Source organism: Eimeria maxima, genomic scaffold (genome assembly GCF_000499605.1).
Source record: "Eimeria maxima Weybridge genomic scaffold, Emw_scaff256, whole genome shotgun sequence".
Lineage (NCBI taxonomy): Eukaryota > Apicomplexa > Conoidasida > Eucoccidiorida > Eimeriidae > Eimeria > Eimeria maxima.
In genome coordinates this window covers 10691-34928 of record NW_013565409.1, presented here as the reverse complement: position 1 = coordinate 34928, position 24238 = coordinate 10691, and the positions used below count along the sequence as shown (strand labels likewise).

Below are 24238 nucleotides of genomic sequence, written 5' to 3'. Positions count from 1 at the left end.
TAATTTGAGTTTCGAGGTTTTATTCCTAGTGATCTCTTCGTCTTCATGGGGGACTTCAAACCGCAAAGGCCACGACACACAGACAGCTTCGCCGCCCTCCCACAGGGGCGTCTGCCGACAAAACCACTTGGGAATGGTATCTCTCTTCTCATATGCATGAACACCCCCACATCGGCACTGGAGCCTTTTTAAATGTGATTTCAAGGTATTAACTCAAAAGAAGCCTGAAAGTCGTCATTAAGAGCTTACAGCGGTGGCGCCCTTCCGCAACGCGAGAGACGTAGAGTCGGCAGCACCAACAGCCCCACTTTCCGAGAGTGGCAAGCTACACATAATTATATAAAGAGCCAAATTTCTTTCCTTTCGTTGGATTACAGTTTAACAAATTTATATGGTATGCGTTTGAGCAGCAGCAGCTGAACTCCCATAACTTGGCCGTTAAGGTATGTGCCCGGAGCGAGCGAGCGGGCATGATGGTGTGTGTCAGCTCATGCCTTAAGGAACGTACAAGCAAAGACAGTCCAAATAGCTGCATCGCATCAAAATTAAGTTCATTTTCTTGTTAAAACTCTATGCAACTAAACTAACGACTTGCGGCGTGTATACTCTTTTCTTCCTCAGGTTCGTTGGAAAGTTGATGATGTCCCCGGCAATATTGGCATTGTTAGAAACCAGAGTAAGATCGTGGGCTACGAAAAACTTCGGGCGTTAATATGGGCTCATTTAATTCCCTTTTTCGACAAATGAATTTCGTAGGGTATTTTCAAACGTTGCAATGCTTCAGGAACCGACAGTTTCTTCTTACGCAACAGCGAAGTCATATGGAGAGCCCACGTACGCGTGCACGTAAATAACTGTGGCGTCGCCATTTAACCTAGCGGAGAGGGGAGAGCGAGGGTGAAGCCGCAGCCACGTAAGCGGCAGTCAAAAGCAGGTTACCTACTCTTCACTCCTCCAGATAGTCAACGTAAAGCCAGCTGTTACACAGTAGCCAGGCTGCAAAATGATGATTGCAATTCCTACTGGTAACAAAATTTCCAATTGTTTAAGTACCTATATCCATTTAGTGTGCGAAGTCGAAACAAGTAAGCTGATGGTGAACTAGTGACTGAACAAAAAATGTGCTTGTTTCAAGTTTACGTACTTCTGTGTTTCTTGGGGCGCAATTACCTCAAGAAGTATTTATTTCCTCCAAGTCGCGCTTTGCTTCATTGTCTTGTTCAGAATCTTCCCTCAGATATTTGGAGAAGAGGAGACACCTCGCAATAGGTGCAAACAGCGAATACCAGTATGCGCAGGAGTCTGTAACAGAGGAAAAACAGATAAAAGAAGGGCACATGATAATGAGCAGTTGAAAAAGTCCACGAACACACCACCCAAGAGAAGAAACAAGTAATGAAAAAAAACAAGATGAGTCTGAAGAGAATAAGGAAACAGAAGTAGGAGAAACAATTAGCAGGACGAGCTGACGCATGCAAAACGTGTACATGCACATCCACAAATATGAATACACACACCCGAATTGGCCCGACAATTTTATAAAGATTGTTAATCAGGAATAGAGGGGATATGCAATGCAGTTGCCGTCAGGTGCCTCAGATTTATTCGTCTGCATTTGTGACTACCACAGATGGGAATGAATCCCTGGACCTCGGGATGTTTAAATGCGTCTACAGCGTCAAACTCAAAACTGAACTCTAGTGCTCGTCAAGGTGCGTCAAAGACGCGTATAGCAGCTTAGGGTTTAGGGTCTATGGTCCAGCTGCACCTCCCCTCTACCCACCACACTCCAGTTCGAGGGATCTACAGCTTTCTTTCAATCCATAGGCGTAAAGCGCGCCTGATGCTGAAAGCGTGAACAACAGGCCATGCGTGCTTGTGCATATACACTGCAAAGGACCAAGGTTACAGAAAATGCCTCTCTTAGCTGCAACAGGAATCCTATGCAAAACGTTTTCATTGCAATGCGGCGAATTGCCGGGGACTCCTGAACTCGAGAGGTCTGGAATGGTGGCTGCATGCACCAAAATAAACCCCCAAAACAAAAAACCTGCTACTCACGGTTCAGCGGCATATACAGCAGGTGGTGCCAACTGCATAGGGGACATCTGCTGACTTGCAGCTGCGGCGATCTGCTTGAGGTTGAGTTCCTCACCGGAACATGATACTCACAAGTTACGTGTAAAAGGTTAGTGAGAAGAGGTTCCCTTCATCAAACGAACAGTACCTGAGATACGGGAATCCTCTGCAAGTAGTCGAAGCCCGCACGGGAAACGGGGGGAATGCCTGCGAGCTGTGGCTGCTGCAGCTGGAGTCTCTGCTGTAGTAGCTGCTGCTGCACTAGCTGCTGCTGCTCTTGCACAGGCGTCGTTGCGAAAACTAACGGGAACTGCTCCACCCACGAGGGGTTGGTGGTGCTGGGCTCTCGACTAACTGGCAACAGTTGGCGAACTGGAGAGCCAGAGTCCACAATGGTCTAAAATCAAGGAGTTCTCGCGCGTTTATTTAGTCGCGCGCATACAAGCTCGCGCACACGGTGTGTGATGTGCTCATACTTCTTTACAATATGTACTGACCTTGGACGATTTGGGAGAAAGACCATAGCCGCGCATGTCCGCTTCTCCCCCTGTTTCGTTTACAATTGCAGATGAAAGCCGTTTCAGCATATTCACGCTCTCGGGTTTCAGCAATTTTTTGACGGCTTGGACCTGCGGATATGTCGTAACAGGACAGACGCTCAGAGCTTCCCGTGCAGCCCTTACAGAACTTTTGAAGTCGTCGTACTCTTCCCTGGGAACTGATGAAATCTTAAACAACGCATGACGAAGGCAACAAAGCTAGGCTGGCGTTTACTTTCTACAAATTTCGGCATGGTCGGCCCTGAAGCTTCAATAATAGTGAGCATTGGCAGCGTAAGTACTGGTCGTGAAGGGCTCAGGTTGCGTACGCTTCGGCTCTTCTCTTCCGTTGCGTCCGGTCAAGTCCGGTAACGCAAATCTGCTATGCACCCCTTCATTCTCCATCAAGTGGTGAATGCTCTCCTCGTAAGCCGAACGGATTTTGCCGGGTCGCTGAGGAATTTCAAAAGCACTTGCAACAGCAAGGGGAAGGCCAGCGAGCACCAGCGACAAAATATGCATTTTCGAACAATAACACGTCAATTCACAAAACGATATCCCACGGAGCATGCTTCCCGGTGGATATTGCGGTTGAAAACGTCTTCTGACGCTCAGCGGGCTGTACGGCAGATCGCCAACGGTCCGGGAACACGATCTGCACGTACAGCCCGCTAAGAGTCAGAAGACGTTTTCAACCGCCTTGAAACAGCGAGTTACAAAAAAAAAGACAAGCCGGCATTCCTGGGAAGATTTTGCGAAAGTCGTATGGGTTTCTAGAAACAATGAGGTAAAAAACAAAAGAACGAATGTGCAACGGCAAATTTCGGAAATCGTCACCACAGATCCACGTCATCGCTAATGAACCCCAGGCCATTGCAATTTATATTTCCTGCGCAGAAATGAGATAATTGTCTCTTCAAGTCGCGGAATGTCATCAATGCCCTTTACAACTTCAAAATTCAACAGCAAGCCTTCGGCGTCGTATTTTTTTAGCATGGGTGTGGTGAGTTGCTCATGCAAATCAAGCCTCCGCTGGATGCTTTCCTTTGTGTCATCACTGCGTTTAGTTAGCGGTGGCTTTCCCCCGCAATGCACGCATTCTGTTTTTGGCAAAATGGCAGGCAGCTGGAAAGGTGGGTGGTAAATGTCAGCGACGTTGAAATTTCCCCCGCAAGTTGTGCATATTCTCCTTCCCAAGAGCTTGCTTAGAAGGATATTTGCTGGAAGATGAAAATTAATGCATGCATGGGGAGGCGCAAAGCTGCGAAGAGCTTCCGCCTGTTGTATAGTTCGGGGGAACCCGTCGAGGATCCACGACGTCTGCCGTGCAGAATTGATTATATGCTGTCTGCACATCTCAGAGGCTACGGAATCTTGAATTAAAATCCCCTTTTCTACGTGGCATCTATTAACTTGGAAGGTGCCTTCGCTCTGACCGAGATAGTCAACGTCTCGTAAATCATCCTCCGATGCAGCACACGAGAAGGCAGCGAGTTTTGCCCGGATCACATCGCCCATAGACATGTGACGTGCTCCCCACCGTCTCGCTAGGATCTTCCCGTAAGTCCCTTTTCCAGACCCTGGAGGCCCCGAGAAAATCAGCACCAAACCTCTTCGCATCCATGCATGTGGCGTCGCCATTTCAACGAGGAGACTGCAACAGTCTGCGTGCTCTTGCGACGGGACCCCGCTTCAGTGGTATATAGTAACCCAGCGCGTTCACACCGGCAGGTGCCAATGCATAATTTGGAAAATAATGACGGGCAGTTCATTAGCGCGGGTAGGCGGTAGCGACGCTAGTCACCCAGGGGGGCGCCCACACCTCCCTCTGAACGGATTCTGCTCACTAAGCAGTGTCTTAAACTACCACTCGGCGTAAATGCCATGAAAAATAATACTACGAACAACAGACACGCATCTGGGGCAGTTGCCAGGGACCCATCTTCCTGAGATGGCCTGCCGATGGCAGTCAGCCAGCCCCACATACTGCTAGGCGCTGTGGTGGTGTCGAAATTGTCGTTGGCTGCTTCAGCATCAATTATCTGAGAAGTATTGAAGTATTCGTAGCCCCATGTAACGGCTCCGAGAAGACCCTCCTCCCTGCCCGCTGCCTCCCATGGCTAGTCGTTACTTGCTCGCTGCACTGGGTGTTGAGGCATAGTGTGTAGAAATTGAAGCCTTGGGTACATCTGCGACTGATAGACTTTGCTTTTCGACTGTCATGAAGTGTATGTAAAGAGGAGCAGGCGGAAAGAAGACGATGGTCCGGCATTCGCTGCCGTCTGCAGAGGAGTCAACAGTCCTCATAAACAACTATTGCAGTGAACATCACCAAGGCAAGCTTCTATGTACGCTTGACCCAGTTAAGGGCCGTACGCTGCGTGCCACTCGGGGCTTTGAAGTTGGCGAACTCATTCTTCAAGAGCCTCCACTGCATGCAGTCCGCCTTGACCCCGAAAACCATGCATGCACCAAGTTGATGCAACTATGCGAGCGGCAAGGCTTCACACATCCGGCAATTTGGTAAGCTCCAAAGCGGCCGAAGGAGTTTTCTCGCATCCGCTTCACGTGCTGCCGTTATTGCTTTTGCAACCACACTGGGCTGGAGCTGCGATATGTGAAAGCCACTTGTTTGCTGCTGCAGCATCTGCTGCTACGCCGCCCTATGTGAATGCCTCTCATTGGTTCTGCAGCTTGAGGCACAAATAACAAATTGCATAGGTCTGTCCTATACTTGTACAGGTACTGGTGCGCCGTGAATTCAGTTTTGGTGGAGGGGAGAGATAAGCCAGTTGACGGCCTTCAGGCAATTAGTAGCCGCCAGTATGACCTTCTCCGAATTCTCTTTATACCTGAGGCGGTGAAACCTAGCACTGAAGGTAAATTAGCTTAGAGGCCAGGGTATATTAGCTTTACGCTTGATGCTTCTTCTTGGTGCTAGTATTGCTGTTTCTCCCGTTCCGCTGGGTGATGTTGCAACTTGCAGCGGTTACTCTTGTGGATTTTATGGGCCTCCGTGGAATAGTTGAGGACATTGACATGGAAATAATGATTCAAGTGAGTCTCCATAGAGCCACGCATGGAGCGCACGATGCAAATCGTATCTACGTACGAACAAAGGCATACACTGACACGCGTCGTGCTTGTGCTGCGCAGGTGTGGCTGCACAACTGTTTTGAGCACCACCAGTCGCCTGAAGGCTACGCGATTTATTTTATGCCCTCTTTCTGTTCTCACTCATGTCTTCCCAACGCCCTCTGGTGCACAGACAATGACTCCAACTTCCGCTTCTTCCCGCGAACAACTATTCGGTGCGGTACCGGGAGGGGGGGCGGGAATTATAGCAGCACATACCAATGCAAGCAACTTGTTCGATATGCTCTTGTGTAATTTACCACGCATTCAAGCAGCAGGCCTTTCTCAGATAGGGCTAGCTTTCGGGTACGGGCCAGTGAGGCTCAGGAACACGGCGTGCGGGTGAATTGCGCATTCTGGGATTACGGGCACAGGGTTTAGGGTTTATGCTTCAGCTGCCGTGGTTTTGTATGCATGAATATATAGATATGTTTTGGAGGCTGTCTGGACCTGCATGCAGAGCGGGAGATGAAGTGACGCTGACATACTTGTCAGAAGATGACATGCTTCGCAGCACCGCACACCGGCGACAACTGCTTGAAGGCGCAAAGGACTTCAAGTGTATGTGCGAACGGTGAGGTTACAGCGGAAGTTCTGTGTGCATGGTAGCTCGGTGTGCGAGTGTAGAAGCATCTGTGGGCTGAGGGTTCTCAGGTGTACTTCTCCAGTTGATTTCTCGCGAGGCTTCCGCTGCCCCCGGTGCCGCTTCGGCGTTGTTTATGTACAGTGAGTGCTATCTCTCGTCGCCCACGACAGAACCTGCAGCATCAGCAGTATCCCTTAGAAGCAGCAGCCTATTACACACGCTGCTGCTCCAGCGCAGCCACAGAAGCTGAACAGGCTTTGGGAGTCTAGCCGGTTGCCCGGTAGGGCGATCGTGATCTCCTGCATGGTCTCTTTTTGGCCTCCTTCTGCTCGTTGCCGTAATTGTGAACAGCGTGAATGAGACAGGAACGGAGGAATTGTTTGACGGGGCGCTTCTGAAAACTGCGCAGGAAGCGGCTGTGCCTGAGGTGCAGGGGTTCATGCAGTGCAGCAGGAGCACCTCCGAGTCCCCCATTCCAGACGAAAGAGCGCCTGACACCTGGATACAGCCGTTGGCGCAGCAGAGGATGTACCCTGAAACTGCACGGGGTCCAGCCGGACAAGATGGAGACAGGCAGATTCCAGTAGAGGCCCCAACAAGCATGAGCCTTCAGACAATTTGGGCGCGGCTGTTGTTGGCTGAGTTGCGGGAAGGCACCCCGCTGGGAGAAGGGCCAAGCGCTGCTTCAGTCGGTGCTTCTGGGGCAGCTGGTGCCTGCTTGACGTCGCCTTTTTTCAGCAAAACAAGCGGCTTGACATCGGCTGAAATTGCATCGCAGTTGCTGCAGGCCCCTCAGAGTGGCTGCTGCTGCTTTTGCCGGACGCTGTGGACAAACAGCCAGCGGCAGCGGGCCCTTGCTGTGGAAAGTTTACTTGAAGGCGTTGCCAACAGTTTAGACAATCCCGAATCTAACCTCCGTGACGACTTGCATTCCCCGGCAAACAGCTTGTCGAGTACCGTCGAAGGCTCAGATGGAGCCAGCCATGATACGAGTAATAACAATTACGACACAGGTGAGACTATGTTTTGACGATGCTTGACGAAAATACAGCGGCATACGCGCTTCCATCTGCTGGAGAACGTAACGGGCTGGATGTGTGCGTTGTGTGTGCGGATCATCTGGCTGCCGGGTCTGACGGTGTTCAACTGCACGGTTTACGCAGATGCAGGAGCTCAGCAGTTGCTGCAGCAGCTCGAAGTGCACGAACTGATGCATATTATGAAGAAAAAGTGGCATCTGTTGGACAAGAGGGAAAGACGCGTAGTCGACTCCATTATCAAACTGACATTCCACACGCACTGGTGAGAGACTCTGCTTTATGAAGGCGCCGCGTCACGTGTTGTCTTTGCATACACAGGTTTAGGTGCTAGGGTTTGAATTTAGGGTTAGGGATGGATGGTCATGTGGGTACAAATATTGTATTTACCCTTTTGTTTCAAGTAGAATAGTTTATTTGGTTGCCATTTTTTGCACTTATTCTTCATCACCCATGGGAGCGTTCGACCATTCGAGAGGTGTAGCATCAACAACTCAGTTTTCTTTTTCTCAGGCTCGTCGCCCACTGGTGTCGATTTTTGGAATCAATATCGACGGCCCGCCGAAAGCTGTTGCACCTTGACCGCCTAATATGGCAGTACCGTAACCTCTATCCTGGACTGACACCGGCGCTTGCGTGGGCAATATGGGACGTAGCGCAAGCGTTCTTTTCTCTAAAGGTGGGATTATCTTCATCATTTGTTGGCACTGGGGTTGTATGCCTGCTTGTTTATCAAGTGGAAAGCCTTAGTCATTGGCATAATGCCTGCAGGGACGCGATTTGTCCACCTCCGTCTCTGTTATTGTTGCAGGATAACTCTAAGCTCAGGAAATCTGTCGGGTTCAGACGCTTTGCCGACCAGTGCATCGTCAGCTCTTACAACGAGTCTGTGTTCATTTTGACCAAGCTTTTTGGATCTGACGGATCGTTCGCACTCTCTATTGTCAACAACTACTCCGAATCCGTTAATGAGTGCTTGGAAAGGGTTGTAGGGCAACCCGCCCCCATAATGCCCACAATAACGGAATATTCTGGAGGCTGCCACGGCCCTCATTCTTTGGGAATGCAGCTAGGGCAGCCCATTGAACTTCCGCAAGTCTGGCCGTGGTATATCAGTTCATGTGCAGAGATTGCTATCGCCACCTCTTCAGGAACATACCTGATTCCTGGCAGGTGAATTCGCTGCACACAAATCACGCAAATCATGTTTATCATCTCATTGATTTCTATTAGGTTGGCCGTTGTTCTTGTCATTTCGTGTTTTTTTGCTGTGTACTCCCCAGAGCAGATTCCTTGGCTTAGCACAAATCAGACGCATCTCGGTGTGTGCGCATTGCGAGCTGCTGCAGAGCCGTTCTAGAGGCTTACAGGAAGTTCAGTTGAGTACCTGCTGAAACAGGCGACGGTTGAGTGCGGCGTCTCCCTTCATACACCATGTCTGGGGGTGGATTTTGCTGCTCTGTTTGTTTACCCCACACAGTGTTATGTTTGTCCAACTGACCGTAGCTGTGTGTCTTAGCTGCACTGCGGACAGTACGTAGGTATATTGGCCGTGTAAATATGGTACACTCTAGCATTTTGCCTTGGACTTTTGGGGCCGATGTTGCAAGTGGTTGGCACGCCTACCGATTAAGGTCCTTCGAGCTTTTCTCCATAACTGTGACGGAGTGATCGGAGGCGTGTGCATCTGTGAGGCCAGCATTTACTGCTTTTCATAAAGAAAGTTCGAACAATCACTCCCCAGTGCTTTATCATTCTGCCTGATTATATCATGGCTACTCACAGCTGATAGCGTTACTTAGCTTTTGGTCAACTGGACTCTTCCAACCGCCCGAACAGAGTGCTGTATCCCTACAAGGAAATCCATGCTCTCTACCGCCGACGAGAGGGCACAGGTCTTTGCAAGAGCGGAGTCTGTTGTGAGTGTACCCACTCAAACTAATAATAAATTCCTGGGTTTATATAATATGTGGATGGGGCGCGTCATAACAGAGATGCATAGAAAACAAAAGGTATCCTTCATTTTTTGAATGATTCAGTGAAGCCCCTCCTCACATGACCCTCCTTCCTTCGAGGAGACCACTGTAGCAGTCCACGGTCTCGAAAACAAATGCGTTAGGGCAGTATTCAACAGCCCATTGGCGGTAAGCACGTCCGGCCGACGATGCCCGTACGGGAATGAATGTCAAACGATGCTGCTGCAGCAGGAGTTAAAAGCTGAATACAATGCGCTGCTACATGGCACAACCGCCATTGGCTGGACGCGCGGTGCATTTCGGGCAGTATAAACACCTGCATATCTTTCCCACTCATGTCTCTTCTGGAAGCAATGATCAACTAGGGCCTTTAGTGAAAGCATGGCTTTATGCTAGCGGAATCATGCCGTGTGGTTCACACCCACAAACTACCTACAATGGACAGCTTCGTAAGTGCTGCTTCAAAAGCGAGTTCAATGTCCCACTAATTTGCCCGAATTCTTTCGGGATGGACGGGGCCGGAAGCCTTCCAAGCCGGTCTCTTATTTATTTTCCCGCTTCTTCCACAAGTGCGGAGACGTCAGTATCGGAAATGCCCTGCTTCAAATTCACGAGAATTCGCAAGCAGTCAACCATGCTCTCTTCACGGTACATTCCTCCAAGGATGAGACGCAGGGCCGGTAGGAGAAGTTGTGGGTTCTCCTCAGCCAACTCGCAGGCCTCTTCGACTGCGTCCTTCACTTTGTCCAAAATGTTCGCTGAGGCATAAGCGAGCAAAAGCAAATGTCATTGCAATTTTTTCCTTCCGCAGGGAACGGCTAGACGACGGGAAAGTTTGGCTCTACTCGGCTGTCTCATTCGAATTTTACGAGGAACTTACAGGATGCGGTAAGACGTCCTGTCTCGGCAACTAAGTGACAAATTACCGCGTGAATTAAAATTCTGCCTTCGCTTTGAATGGTTGAGAGGGTATCCAGCATAAGTTGAAAGTACGCTTCTAGTCCAGAGATGCTCGCAACATTCCAAGCCAAACGGAGGGCAGATTCCCTCGCCTGCTCCTGAAAAGCGACGTGGTAAAGCGTACAGTATACGCACAAAGGCGGCTTATTTTATACCTCCAACACAGCTGGTTTCATGCATCTTGCTGATCCCTAAGTCAGCCCACATGGATGCGAATGCGTGATGATGCGTGACTCACAAGCACACTGTCAGCTCTCTCTCCCTTGCCAGCAATATTCAGAATAGACTCTAAAGCGGATGTAATATTCTTCCACTCCTCATCAGAACCTGTCGCTGCTGCATCCGCATGCACATCCAAGTATGTCAGTAAGGCTTTGCGTTTCCACGGATTGACACTTTCATCGGTGGCGATCGGCTGCACTGCCTCGTAGACTGTACTCCAAAGCGTTAGCGGCGCCGTGTTGTCCCGCAGCTCCCACTTTTCTGTTGCATAATTCATCCATTTATATCTGTGCACAGGTGGAGTAAACAGCCGTTGTAGGAGCACAAAGGACTCAACCTAAAACGCACACCCATTAGAAGCACGTCGTATCACGCAGCTTGCTCCTTCCGTTTACTCTTTACATAGCCAGTCAAGCATGCAGAATCCACCGCAATAGGCAACGTGGACTACTGTGTCTTCTAACTAACAGAATGCGATGAGGAGCGGTGGTCTGGTTCAAAGGATGCAAGCACCCTGAACGAGCTCGAAATGGCTTTTAGGCCTTCAGCAGAAATGCGGCTGCGCGCCAAGATAACACTAGACTGGTCCAGAAACCTTTCCATCAGCAGCAGCTTCGTCACAGCAAAACTTCCCAGTACGACCAAAGTGCTGGCTGGCACATCCCCAAACTGTTGTTTCATGAGCTGTGAACAACATGCTGCAACATATTAGAGCCCTGCATGCAGTTTGCACAACAACAGCTCTGGGTGCGGAGAAGCAACTACAGCAGACCCAAGCGAGCAGCTAACCCAGCTATGTTAGGTTTAGAGCATATGGCTTTCGCCCCTTCTCACATCGTCAGTAAGATCCTCAGCGGCATCAAATGATTCTTTCGCCTCATTTGCCTCCGCTCCATTCTTCGGCCTAGAGGAGGCAGGCTGCGGACAGTATATGTGCACATTTTGCTGCATGACGCACTCTCCTGACTTCGAACCAAGAAACTCCCTGCAAAAGCTGTAGTCAGTTTCCACAACAATAACATTCTTAGCCATCTGCAACGCAAAACGATCCGCAAAAGTCAGCGTCCCCACGGGTGGCTCCAATGAATGGTGGCAGCGCAACAACAATCATAGGTGGTGGCGCAGAAACAGAGTGGTACGGAATTAAAGGGCAGTTGCAGCCTGGTCTGCAGCATACTTTCCTCTAGGCCCTGACCTTCGCAATAGAATGCAAATGAATTCCCAACCCCAAAACGAAGACAGTCGAGTCTTTTGCTGCATTGCTTAACAGCGCCATGCTCTTCTTCATGGCTTTCAGTTCAACAGCAGCACCAGCTGCACGTCTTCGTTGAAGAAATTGTGTCGCTAAAGCAACGGCCTCCTCTGCTGTTAAGGAATCCGTGGTATGCTCACCTGCATGACAAACCCAGGCACCTGCACCTAGTACGGTCGGCAAACGTTATCACCCGCAACCAGAAGATGACCACACTTGCCCCTCACATTTGGCCTACTATCATACTCGTCTTCAGCCGCCGCATCGGCTAGCCCAGAAGCAAAGATGCTGTCTTGCTCCGACAGTAACTGCATGCACTCCTCATCCGAAGAGGACGAAGGTGTTTCCTCTTGAAGGAAACTGGGAGAACTCGAGTCCGCACCTCTGATGAAGTCCTCTGCTGTGCACTTACCTGTATTCCAGGCAACGGCTCACACACACCCGCAATGCAGCCCAAAGGATAAAACAGCCACATCCACGGAGAAGCACGCAGGTTTGGGCCCTGCAGACCTACCTTCCGCGGCCAGTTGGCTATTGGAATGCTTAGTAATGCCAGTTCTTACCTAATTGGTATTGCCCTATTTATGCATCTGTCAGGTATACAGCAAGTGCAGTAGTTTGCTAAGCTTACCGAATTGCGGATGCTGCCGCTGGAGCTGTTGCGCAGCAGCAAAAAATGCATCTGTTAGGCCGCTAACGCTCAGCAGAAGAAGTCCGTAAGACACAGCACCTACGGAGATCATCTCTACTCAACTACAGTCATACACATAAGACAACTTGACGACAGTGGAGGCCCAACTATGTAAAAGTGTGCTGGAACTATAATCAGCAGGAATTGAGGATGACCGCACAGAGCAAAGCACAAAATCAACGCACAGCAGTGCACCGCCGAAGCCCCCAGAAAGAATTGAAACAAACAAGATGACGAAAAGTTGAAGGTCCGCTGCAGAAGCAGATAATTGGACAGTGGTTCATGCCTAGTTCATCTGGGCTCGATGTTCCCCGACCTTGGTGCTTCCCATTCGCGCATCCATACCCCATTCATATGGTACATTTACAGCACATTTTACTGATGATTGGCTAATTTGTACTTGAGGCGCCACAAAACCACCAGGAATGGGAGAAAACAATGATGTGCGCACGGCGCCTGTCCCAAGTCTCGATCTTGAATAGGTTGCATTCGACGCACGGGCGTCCCGTTGAGAAGCCCTTGGGGAGTTTGCAATAAGACGTGTTCCTAAAACTACCTTTATTAGACCTAAAAGCGCCAACATCCCGTTTGGGGCCACTATACGTATGTTGCTGCTAACGTGGTGGGCTCGGTCAACCGGTGGCCACAGGCGGTCTGTCGTCTCCTCGTGGGCTACTTACGATGATGACCGCTGGAGTTAAGTTAAAGGGTCTGGTTGTGAATCATCTTTTATATCTGAAGAGCAAGTATAGCGCAATGCTGTTCGCAGTTTAGTGCCGACCACCTAAACGCACTAGCACCTAACCAATTTGCTTTTCCCTAGCACACAGATTTCCTCAAATGAGAAGACGGCTTTTCCGACAACATAATATATCGGCCCGTTTTACTACCGTTTGTGATCTCTGTATGTTGGATATGTGCAAATATCTCAGCTTCGACTGGAAAACTATCCATAATGGAAGTTGCCCGTGCTCAATTACACTAACCTAATCCGACTGCTGTTTGTGCCTCAGCTGCAGGGATTATGAGCGTACAATTCCCATGCACTTCGACTAGTGGGACCATTCCTGTTTGGATTGATTTTGAATATTGTTCATTCCGTTTACTGCTAGCTGGTTCGTTTTCGACGAGGTCTCTATATCTCTGCATTTATCGCATGGATCTCAGACACATTTGTTGGTATGTGCAGAGCTGGAAACGCGTGAAATTTAATGTATACTTCTAGGGCGTTAATGCGCATTAGAAGCTTTGGTTTCAACTTGCCTCTGCAAGCGATGTCGCAATATTGTTATTTTGCCACCAGCAAGCTATTTCACCAGTCTCCTCCCGTGTCTTTGACCTTTTCTCACACCTTTTGGCATGGTTATATATTTACAGAACATGTTTTAATGCATGCGGAGCGGCCATTTGATTATCTAGCTGTTGCGCAATGCTCTGTATGCAATGGGCCCAGAAAAAGGCCCTCTGCCCGCCGACAAAAGAAGGTATTTGCTGGGACTCAAGAATGCACCGCCTTTTCCAGCCCCACCAGAGGGTTTTGCATTCATTTGATATTACTCTACGGATATGGAAGTAGTATTTTAGACGCCAAAACAACGAAAGCGTGACGCTGGACACGACGGACAGCAGGTGCACTCGGTCGTGTCACCCTTGTAACCACCGAATTCCTGAACAGTTGGGTCCATTTAAAATCCTAAGAACATAGCTAGGAGCAATTGAAGAAAGGCATTTATCCTCCGTCAAATATAACTCAGCTTCCATCTGGCAACCTATTTGCAGCAAGGGCCCTAGATCTTTGAACGTGGCCACCGCGAGCTGGAACAAAGCCCAATGTATTACTACCAGATTTCCCCCAAAGCAGCTAGCCTTTTCTCCAGTTACCAGATGTCTAAAAGGCAGCGCCTCAAAGGGTTGGGGCACAGCAAGAGAAGGCCTCCAGAAATGAGCCGCAACGCAGCCTGCTACAAATGGCGCTTTAAGACAACCCTTTATGCAGACACAGCCAACCCCCTCTCATGCAAGCACGAATACTGCTAACAGTCAATGAACCCTTGTTTGCCACTTAGTTGGCAGTATGCACGCAAGCCAAAGTGCATCTGCACGACATAGGGCAAATCACACACCAAGATAGGCTGTCCACCGGGCTGTTGCGCCCCTCGTCGGGTTGGATCACTAGTTGGTAGGGTTCCAATGGAGAGAGCAAGGCACGGGAAGGCGCCAAAGAACACGGTAGCGCTGGGTATGTAGCAAATACAACCATCCTCCCAGCTTCCCCTTGGAACGATGATGGGCACAGTTTGTTGGCGTAAAACCTCGTCGTTGAGTAGTGGTTTCGAAGTTCAATTCTGCAATGCAACGGGTCCCCGAGTTCAGTGCAGAAAACTTACACCGGTTACGTTTGAGGAGGGCATCATCGAATCCCCATCAATGGGGTGGGAGGCAACGATGGAATACAATCATCGCTTTCTGCGGAGAGCTACCTCTAGTATCTGGGTTCATGGCCACTGAAATGATATGCTAAAGTCTGTCACCCTAGAATCATAGCTGTCGCTGTCTACACTTACTCCGCAAGCTCCGATGTTTTCCTATATATTACAGGTCCCTGTGGTACGAAACATGGGTCAGCTGATGCACGCTGGCAGTTTATCGACCGCGTTAACAGGGAAGCGACAGAGCCAAATTCCGTCTGTCAACACAGATACTTCCGTGAGGAAAGACAGAATGCGCTGGTCCTGACAGCCTAGCTCGACGGGTCTGGGGTGAGCCTCAGGTATGCCTTGCCTGACGGCAAATTTTGCACCTGGTGGCCCTTCGGGAGCTTAGTCTTCGCCTCCTCCTCCGACAGGGTTGGCACAACGCAGCAAGTGCCTCCCGGGATCCACTCGACAGGGGTTGCGACGGGATACTTCTCAGTCAGCTGCATATGCATCGCAAGACACTGCACGTACAGGCCTGATGCCACCAGTACCAGTAATAACTGATGGAGTGAAAAGTTGCACTTAGTCGTCCAGTTTACCTGCAGGGAATCCAGGACTCTGAGGATCTCCTTGAAGCTCCTGCCTGTAGTTGCCGGGTAGAGGATAGAGGCTGCCAGCTTCTTTTGCGGGTTGATAAAAAACACGGAGCGGCAAGTCAGTGGCAACCCTGCCTTATCCTTTTCTGCTGGATCCATGATACCCAAGGAGGATGCCAGCTTGCGATCTGGATCACAAACTAATGGGTATGGCAAATCCCCACAGGATCCCCCATACGACATGATGTCCTTAGCCCACTCCTGAGCAGCAATATGCAGTACAGACGCAATGTGAGCACTCATGCGTCCTTCGCATTTGATAAGGACAGCCAAAAGGGTACTGTGGCATCCAAATACATTACTAAAGATCCACAATAGGGCAAACTGCGTTAGAGTCCACTGCCTAGACGAGGGAAACAAACGGGAAGTGCTCCCAAGAATTGACCCAGACCGGTGTGTACCCTATCTGTAGTTTCTCATTCTAGATGCCCCATCATACTCACCTTATGGCTGTTCATATCATTACACGAGAAGCCGACAAGTTTGCAGTTTTTGTCCCTGAAGTTTTTGTAAAGCCTGGCGGCCTCTGCGAGCTCCGTCGTGCAGACGGGGGTGAAGTCATTGGGGTGGCTGCAGACACGCACGTTCTCCCCACACTTGCATCTCAACCAACGTTTTAATGTGATTAGTAATAGATTCTACAACTCTAAGTGCCCCTTCAGCTAGGATACGAGGTAATTTGTAATCGTCCCACACACACCACCTGCTCCCGCTGGGAGTTGGTACGCCTTCGGGAGGTTTACCTGAACATAATGCCCCAGCTGTCGCCCAAATAGTCGTAGAGATTGAACTTTTCAATCCCCAACGCATCAGCGTCAAAGTTAGGGAAAGTGTCTCCTAAGTTCAGAGGCATTTTCTACGCTCGGCCCCCCGCGGTTGAGCAGCAAGATGGGTTTCAGACACACAACAGGTTACACGAATGGGAGAAAAGCTCCTTCAGTGACTTTGTTCAGTTTCTCACTGTGCCAAATTGCAACAGTAATGGCACGACGCTCACAGTGTATGGAGATGATGTCTAATGCAGACGGTGGGCTTTGAAGTACACAGCTCGCACTCGGCAGTGACTACGGGAGTCAACTGGCCTAACTATATGGTGCACTTAAGCTGTTAAGCACAGATCCCTATTCTACCCTTAAAACAACCCTAATTGAGCTTAATATACCAAATCACAACTCGCTTAATTTTTACTATGCGAAAAGGAGAACCAAAATAGATATGTCTCTCCCCGACCCGCTGACGATGTGTCAGTGCCTCGGTGTCCCAGCCAGCCCCGCGATGAGCAGTCAGAGGTCGTAGCCACGTGTCCGTATTTCATGCATAGATGCTCTGATATGTCTGAAGTGGTATTTTATACGGTTTATTTGCGCGGATACAGCCTCTAGATTCATCACAGGGTGAACGACTATAATGCCTTTGCACTACAACCTCCCCCCATTCCGGCCGTGGCTCGCTACCGTAGATAGAGGAGTTCCCATCTCCCTGGGTCTCTACCACTCTTCTATATGCCTCTTTCTCGTCTGTGTGGGGAGTTCCACAGTTCCGGGTTAGTGGGGTGGGCTCCACGTCGCCCACCTGGTCGCTGCACGGGGCATAACTACTGCCCCCTTCGCATAGGTTATTGGGCCTCTACCGGTGGCCCACAAATTATTGGGCCTCTACCGGTGGCCTACATATACGCACTACCACCTCTGCCTACTACGCGCTTCGCCAGTAGGTTGTATGCCAGCCCTGCGGGTGTCCTTTGAGCCGCCTTTAGGGGGATGCTATCCCTTTGTGTGTACGTACACACTCTCACGCCACTTGGCATCCAGATAGGTTCGCATCCTGTCAGACTGAAAATACCAAGTAACCTTATGATGTGTCAGCCAGTCAAGAGCCAATAGTATATCTTACGGAACAGGGCCTTATAGGAAACTGCCAGAAAATCTCTCGCTTCCATATCACTGGGTTGACCCTCTCACTACACGATCAAAACGCAACCGTTCACCATTAGCTATGGTGAACGTACGGCCCTGCGGACCCTTAAGTTGCAAGCCTTCAACAGTCTTAGGATTGATGAAAACCCGAGAAGCCCCAGTAACTAAGAGGGCCAATCACGGGCTGCCTGGCAATACGCAGTGCAGCAGTACCCCCACACTACACAATACAGCACTCTTGTATTCATTATCACCAGCATCTAACTCGCGCCACCATTGCTGGAATATATCTCCCTCATCTGAGCCACCGCCCCTATTTGGTCCTTTTGCCTGCAGTTAACTTGTACTTCCCCTATAGCCTGCGGTAGTTCTGCCCTTTCTCGTATGATTTATGCCCTTGCTGGTTTACATCGACGACTTACCCTCAACATGGTGATTCCACCATACGATCAATGCTGGCATTCTAGAGGGTCTAGGGAAAACGCCGAACTACCCCCGAATTTTACATGCAGGCAACCTGCAACGCTGTGCTGGTCAGTCATAACGGGAGGTGGCTGAGGTCTTAAACAACCATTAAACAATTCACAGATGTCAAAGAAAGCGGGAATATTACACTTAATGGGCCGGAAGAAAGGCGCGATGAATGGTTTTCTGTTTGCCGTTTGTGGGCAGCTAGGGGAACGCAGCTGGGGCCACTAAATGCATCCAGAGGGCAATCTATTCTAGTACAACTAATATTATGAAAAATATATCAAGCCAGTTTAGACAGGAAATAGGGCCATCAGGCTAAGACCGCTGTGCACCCGAGTACTTTTGGGGACTGACGGTGCGGCTAACGCTGGAGATGAGGCATCATGCAAAGCGCAGACGACACTTAGATGCCACAAGTATGGGCGGATGTGCCCCTATTCAGACGGCTCATTGATAAATAACTTTAAAGCCCTCTAAATCTACATAGACTCTAATACACTAGAGTCCATTTGTATCCGCAGGAGGGGGAATAAAAATATCGGAAATAGCCCCATATGCAAACACAACCGAGCCTTGTTGGATGAGTGCACTAAAACTTCTGAGGACTTTTGCGTGCTTGCAGGTTGCCAGCAGAATCAAAAGTGCCGTCAAAGTGTTTATATACTTATGGCGTAATCCGCATTTTTGTGCACGCTACCTTTTGAGCACGAGGTACCACTGTACGCAGTTTTTGTCATCTCACTAAGCCCATGGTTTCCAGATTGCGTGCACATTATGACGCCTTTTACGACCTCGCTAGAGTATGCTACACATTACAGCGTGAAACTCAGCTCATTTGCGGAACTGTGAATAAGCGGATGTACAGCGTGAGACCCATCTTGTTGTTGGAACGGTGAACAAGCAGAAATGTGCGCCAGTAACCCTTGTTGCCGTCGGAACAAGCCACCATTAGATTAAATTGCACCAGAAATTTTCAAGTGCAATCACATAGGGATGTCCTTGTTAAGTTTTCACTCGCAACAAGCGAAGCGATTAGCCGTTGGCATCCCATCTCCCGTTTGAAATCGTTACCAGCCAGGAAGTGAAGGTCAATCAGCTTAATTTTTTCACCTTTACTTGTGGTTGCGGGTGTTGAATTAAGCCATTTACGTTTATACGGAATTAACTTTAGGGTGCTAGTAGCAACACGTTTTCGTGATGGGCCAAACAGAAGACTGATGCAAGCGCGGAGCCTAAATGAGCCTCAAAGCCCACTGGAAACACTTTAAGAGTGGAAGAGAACATTATTTAAGAAAACTGATATACTATTAAAAGGATTAAATGCCCCGTTTGGCAACGATAAGTTACCGCCTTTCAGCAGGATCGTAGCCCCAACGCTGCACGCTGCCAATATCTTATTACCACATGGCGCATTCCATTTCGTGCAGATTTTCTAGTCACCATACGTCCAGATTGATCTCGTCTTTTTATTTAGTTTGAGTTTCCTTGGGATTTCCAACCCTACTGTGGCACTGGTCTCACTCGCGGCTGTTTTCTGCCCAGCGGACTTAGTTGACCGGCCAGCTGCCCCCCTCTACGTAATTTGATACCTGGGCGCCTTCATTCCTTCATCGCATCAAGCAGATCTACAAATTCTGTGGTTTAGGAATCATGGTTTGTACACACGGTGTTGGGCTTTTCGCCATAATGGCGCTTCTGCTGGGCTTGCATCGGGCGCACTTCACCTATGCCTCTAGTAGGTTGCGCAATCAGTAAACTGTCACTGCAAAACATCAGTTTTGTAATTTCTGTGACGCTCATAAGTTCTGCTGAGCTTCACTGAGGCACTACTTTGCCCTACACTCTGCTATTTTTTGGCGGCCTGCTGCTTCACCGTGCACACCGTTGGTTCTAGCCCTGGAGGACTGTTTGATGCACAACGTTTGCGTAATTACCGTTAAGCAGGTCGGTGTCCAAATTTGTAGGAACTGTTGCTGCCAAGCACCAACCGATTCAGGTGACCGTGTCTCCTGGTGTTTTTGTGCAGGCACGGTTCCCATAGACGAAGACACATGTGAGTGAAGCCGACATCACAAGACTTCTCCGCTGGGAAACCCATTTGTAAAGACCATACAAACGCCAAAATAGAAGGCAATTTGTTTGTACTGATGTGCTGGCTTGGAATGTGCTAACCAAGCATCAGGGGCAGTGCCAGGGCCTTTTGGATGCAACAGCATCACCTTCCTGAAGTTAGCCAGAAGATGCATTGCTTCATATGCATGAATAATTGGAAGATAAGGAGCTGGTGCACTTTTTGTATAGTCGGTAAGGACGTCTCCGGAACTGTCCACCGCCCTGCAGAGCGGGCAAGCAACCTAGCGGCGAATGAAGTAAATCTCTTACAGGCAACGCGAATTGAACCGTATATTTCGTTTGATTCTAAATGTTGTGCACAATTTAAATTTCTGTGAATGGCAGTGAGTCAACTCCAGGGATGTTCTTCATCTTCACGGAGCGTACAGTGCGAATAGTACTGCAGGCAGAACCCATGCGTCGTCTAGTCACTGCGTATTCCGTCTTCAAAACACTATTTATGGATAACTTATTACTTTTAGCAGCTTGCTGCTGCGCTGCTATTCAGGATTTTTCTAGATACAGCAAGGAGATAGTGAGTTGGAGTAGGACGCTATTCCCTAGAGTCTTTGGACTGTTCAAGCAACATAACTTCGATTTGCCCGGTTTGCTGCACTAGCTTGGATCCACTCTTTTTTCGGTGTAAAAGAAGGATCCATGGTTTCGCATGCCTCGATTTTAACGCATTCCACGGCGCAAACACGTGCTTAGCCGGTAAGCTGATAACTTGTCAGTGTGGCTTTCCAGTACAACCGATCACGGCATGCTGCCCCCCTCGCCTTCAACAGTCGGCCCTTTTCCATTATAATCAAGAACCCCCACCAGGTCGCAATGGTGCTTCTCATCTTCCACGAAACATGCCCCGCCCCTGTGGTATGTTTTTGTGCTGGGCCTCCAACACTTTCCAGAGGATGGTGAGTCGGGAATAGGGTAGCCCTCCGTGACAGCCCTATCTTTAGAGATTATTATCCTAGGCCGCTGCTGCCCCCCAACTTGATTCTTCCAATCCCTCTTTTTTCTTGTCACCGAGTGAACCAGGCCGTGAGTTGCCCTTGCACCTTCTTACAAGCTGAGTGCTCAGTACTTTAGGCTATCGTGGTGCACACAATTATTTATTTTCTGTGCAAATATGTCTATGTAGAGATACTTACGGAACCATACAGACCACTGCCTACACTGACGCTGCCTCTAATACTCTGAGTGTGTCCCCCAGCGTGTGAGTCCACTCCGGCGCCTCAAACCCCCAAGCCTATGTAGGGTAACTTCAATATTGATAGGCTGATTCCCGGTGGCGCCAGTAGCGGCCGGATCGCTTGAGGGCGGCTCATCGTCAGCCAGTAAGTAGCGAAGGCGAGCATGGCGAGTTGGTAGTACAGTTTGAAGCACGTTGTGCACCTAGAAGTGGAGTATTCAACAAAGTTTTAGGCGACAAAGGTGTACACACTAAGGCAATCGTCTTTGTTTGGAACCCACTTTACCCCTTAAGTTTGTCCGTTCTGCCCTTTCGTCCCACCTGCAGCTCTGCGAGCTAAGACATAAGCAACCGCCTAATAACAGCTCGCTTGGCATTGAAAATTTTAGCAGCAAAGAACCACTTTGCACCTGTTCCGCCTGTTATTTAAAGGCCGTATGGCATATATATCCCCATGTTGTAGGATGATCTGGCAATTTGTCACAAATATTCGGCATTGCAGGGCCATTCCACTGGACCTCTTCCAATATTCCTCATGCAGCGAGTACGGTTCCACTTGCTTTTGTGCGTTGGGGCAGTCAAGTAGAAGGTGACAGCCGGCATTTCCTTGGAGCTGTTTTGCGTGGTCGCACTCGCGACGGGTGCACGACCGTTCGTACAAGCTAAGGTGGCGTCCTCAGGATATACCAGAATCTGTTTCCCCCTCTTTTGTTTCACTGAGGCGTTACACATGTTTGTTCGCATTCATAGATAGTGGAGCCCTGTAGGGGTGCACTTGCTGTGGATAAGAGACCACACTTGCTTGTGCAACCTCCACGAATAAAGGAAGGTATACGTTACATTTTGTCTGCATACGCCACATCCGTTTGCAAGATTTGCATTGAAAACCAAGCGTATTTCCTTTGAGCCGAGGGCGAAGCACATAGATGCTACTGAACCGCTACAGTGGGGCTTGCAAATCTATAGGCCAGAAATAGGTAAGTACGCCGGCCATGCAGCTCACCCATACATTTGCAGGATACTAATCCTACAGTGCACTTCCCAGCAATTTTGTTTGGAGTTTAGTTGTCGTACCCGTCGGCGCAGCAGTGTCTAGCTGGGCCAAAGGAAAATTGGGGACGCAGGCGGATGTGGTAGCACGCGCGCTTTCATACTTCTTCTCTACATACGCGTTTATTGCCACATCTGGCGGCAGTTCTGTCGCCTTCAACAGTCTCTCTACTTGTTGTCGTTCACTCGGCTTGAACCCCTCAACGGGCAAAACATCAGCCTGCTGGGTGACATTCCCTAAACCCTAATTTAGGTTTTATAAAACCCAAAACCTGACCTAGGGTTTGGCCTGTGTAGCACTGGAGAATAGGAATCTAGCACGAACTCTAAACCCTAAAGCCTCCCTTCCTGTGTGTGGAGGGTCTGTCTTCTGTGTTATGTAGGCACGTCAAAACTTGTTGCGGGGGTCAGCAGGCTGACTGTTTGCGTTGCTCTCCAAACAGCAGCTGCATCACCTCCTGCCGGTACAGTTGCACCAGATCCAGTGCCTTCTGTTGAGTCTGTACTTCCGTACGTGCAAATCTTAGTTGTGGTACGTTATAACGTACTTGGCATGAGTGTGGTACGATTGATAATTTCCAGAAAGTGGGCTGCCTGGCAATTAAAGGTCGCAGAGTGGGTGCGAAAGGTTGTGCATGACAAGGCTGCGCGACGCCCTCATTCTGCTTACCTTTTTAACCAATTCGGTGTTCTTTGGTAGGCGGTACGTTTAACTAGGAGACATGGTTTGCTTTGGTGGCCTTTTTTACATCAGCTAGTCTATGCTAACATTTGCGACTGCGCTATCACCTCTTTCCGAATATTGCACATTAAGGTATGACTCCTCTCTTCTTGGTTTTCTGGGTTGCAGCATGCATCTTCTAAAGCTTAAAGCACGTGGATCCCTTGGACGTGATATGGGCGCACGCACCCAATCCTTCCAAATTGCATGCTTGCTGCACCAGCTAGTAAGTTCATCACGCAGCTGCTGTTTTGAAACCCTTGGTCTTCCAGCACATAGATGCTGCACTCAACAGCCGTAAATTTTCTTCCTGCACCCCCACCTCCCCCTTCTTTCACTCCTCCATTTAACTACAGAATGTGAGTGGGGAAGGGGCCTTTGCCCTTACTCAGGTATTGGTGGAGCACCACTGCAGACATGTTTTGCTGCACCAAAACCGTGAAAGGCAAGATCCCAAGGGAGTGGTCTAAACCGATTTCTGCAATGCCCGTTGCCTTACAGCTAGTACGCTTACACTGGTCGTTTTTTACGTTGCTTTTGCCCACAATCCTGCACGCTAGTCTCGCTTGTCGTCGACGAAATTGGAATTCAATTCCTGTCAATGCGCAGACAGTATGCAACTATATATTTCCACAACGAGCAAATCTTGGCTCCTACGTCGCGTGGACACCAAAGTAGTACTTTACAGAAGGCAAGTTATTGTGGCGAGCGCATGGTGTCACCCTGTTGCAGTCCGAGGAGCCGTCTGCCCTTAGGAGGAAGTGAGCCTGTGGCATGCAACGACAGATTGGGTCCACTACACTCGCATAGTGACTGCCCATTCCTGGGAAAAATAGTTTCTAATCTCGCTAAATTATATCCCGCCACCGTTTTGTTTACAGTTACGGAAAGTGCCGCCGGCTTGCTTGGCCGAAATAGAGCATTGATACCGTTGATACCCATACTAAACTAGTGTTCTCCCGTGTAGGTGTCCCGAGCAGGAAGTGAGGGCAGGTGCTGTGTGAGCTCAACCCTGAGTACAGTTAATCTGCAGCATCTCTCAGATTTGGCTTTTTTAGCCATGTCCTGTGTTGGCATATATTTCAAACAACTAGTTAGTACGGTTTCACCTCATCAACTGGTACAACTGCTAACTTCAGTAATTTCCCTTCTCTCGGACTCCGGGCATCTGCTGGGTTTTCCTATGCCATGGGATGTGGATGTTCATCACTTGCCAAGGCACGTAT

At 49.3% G+C, this 24238-nt stretch overlaps 3 protein-coding genes across 3 annotated transcripts; 1 reads left to right on the top strand and 2 right to left on the bottom strand.

Annotated features, from left to right (window-relative positions):
* Positions 1–4878: 4878 nt before the first annotated feature.
* EMWEY_00024730 (Chromosome III, complete sequence, related) lies at positions 4879–8678 on the top strand (the record flags this gene model as incomplete). The annotated part of the gene is made up of 10 exons (XM_013480948.1): positions 4879–5141; positions 5361–5497; positions 5605–5675; positions 5775–5929; positions 6214–6327; positions 6691–7352; positions 7503–7641; positions 7890–8055; positions 8188–8491; positions 8662–8678. The coding sequence occupies 10 exons, from the start codon at positions 4879–4881 to the stop codon at positions 8676–8678; spliced, it is 2028 nt and encodes a 675-aa protein (XP_013336402.1).
* A 1220-nt stretch (positions 8679–9898) lies between these two features.
* EMWEY_00024720 (hypothetical protein, conserved) lies at positions 9899–12529 on the bottom strand (the record flags this gene model as incomplete). The annotated part of the gene is made up of 7 exons (XM_013480947.1): positions 9899–10110; positions 10233–10410; positions 10551–10871; positions 11369–11566; positions 11730–11926; positions 12025–12216; positions 12418–12529. 7 exons carry the CDS (start codon positions 12527–12529, stop codon positions 9899–9901), a joined length of 1410 nt encoding a protein of 469 aa, XP_013336401.1.
* Positions 12530–15217: 2688 nt separating this feature from the next.
* EMWEY_00024710 (peroxidoxin 2, putative) lies at positions 15218–16403 on the bottom strand (the record flags this gene model as incomplete). The annotated part of the gene is made up of 4 exons (XM_013480946.1): positions 15218–15394; positions 15494–15751; positions 15994–16120; positions 16294–16403. 4 exons carry the CDS (start codon positions 16401–16403, stop codon positions 15218–15220), a joined length of 672 nt encoding a protein of 223 aa, XP_013336400.1.
* Positions 16404–24238: the final 7835 nt, after the last annotated feature.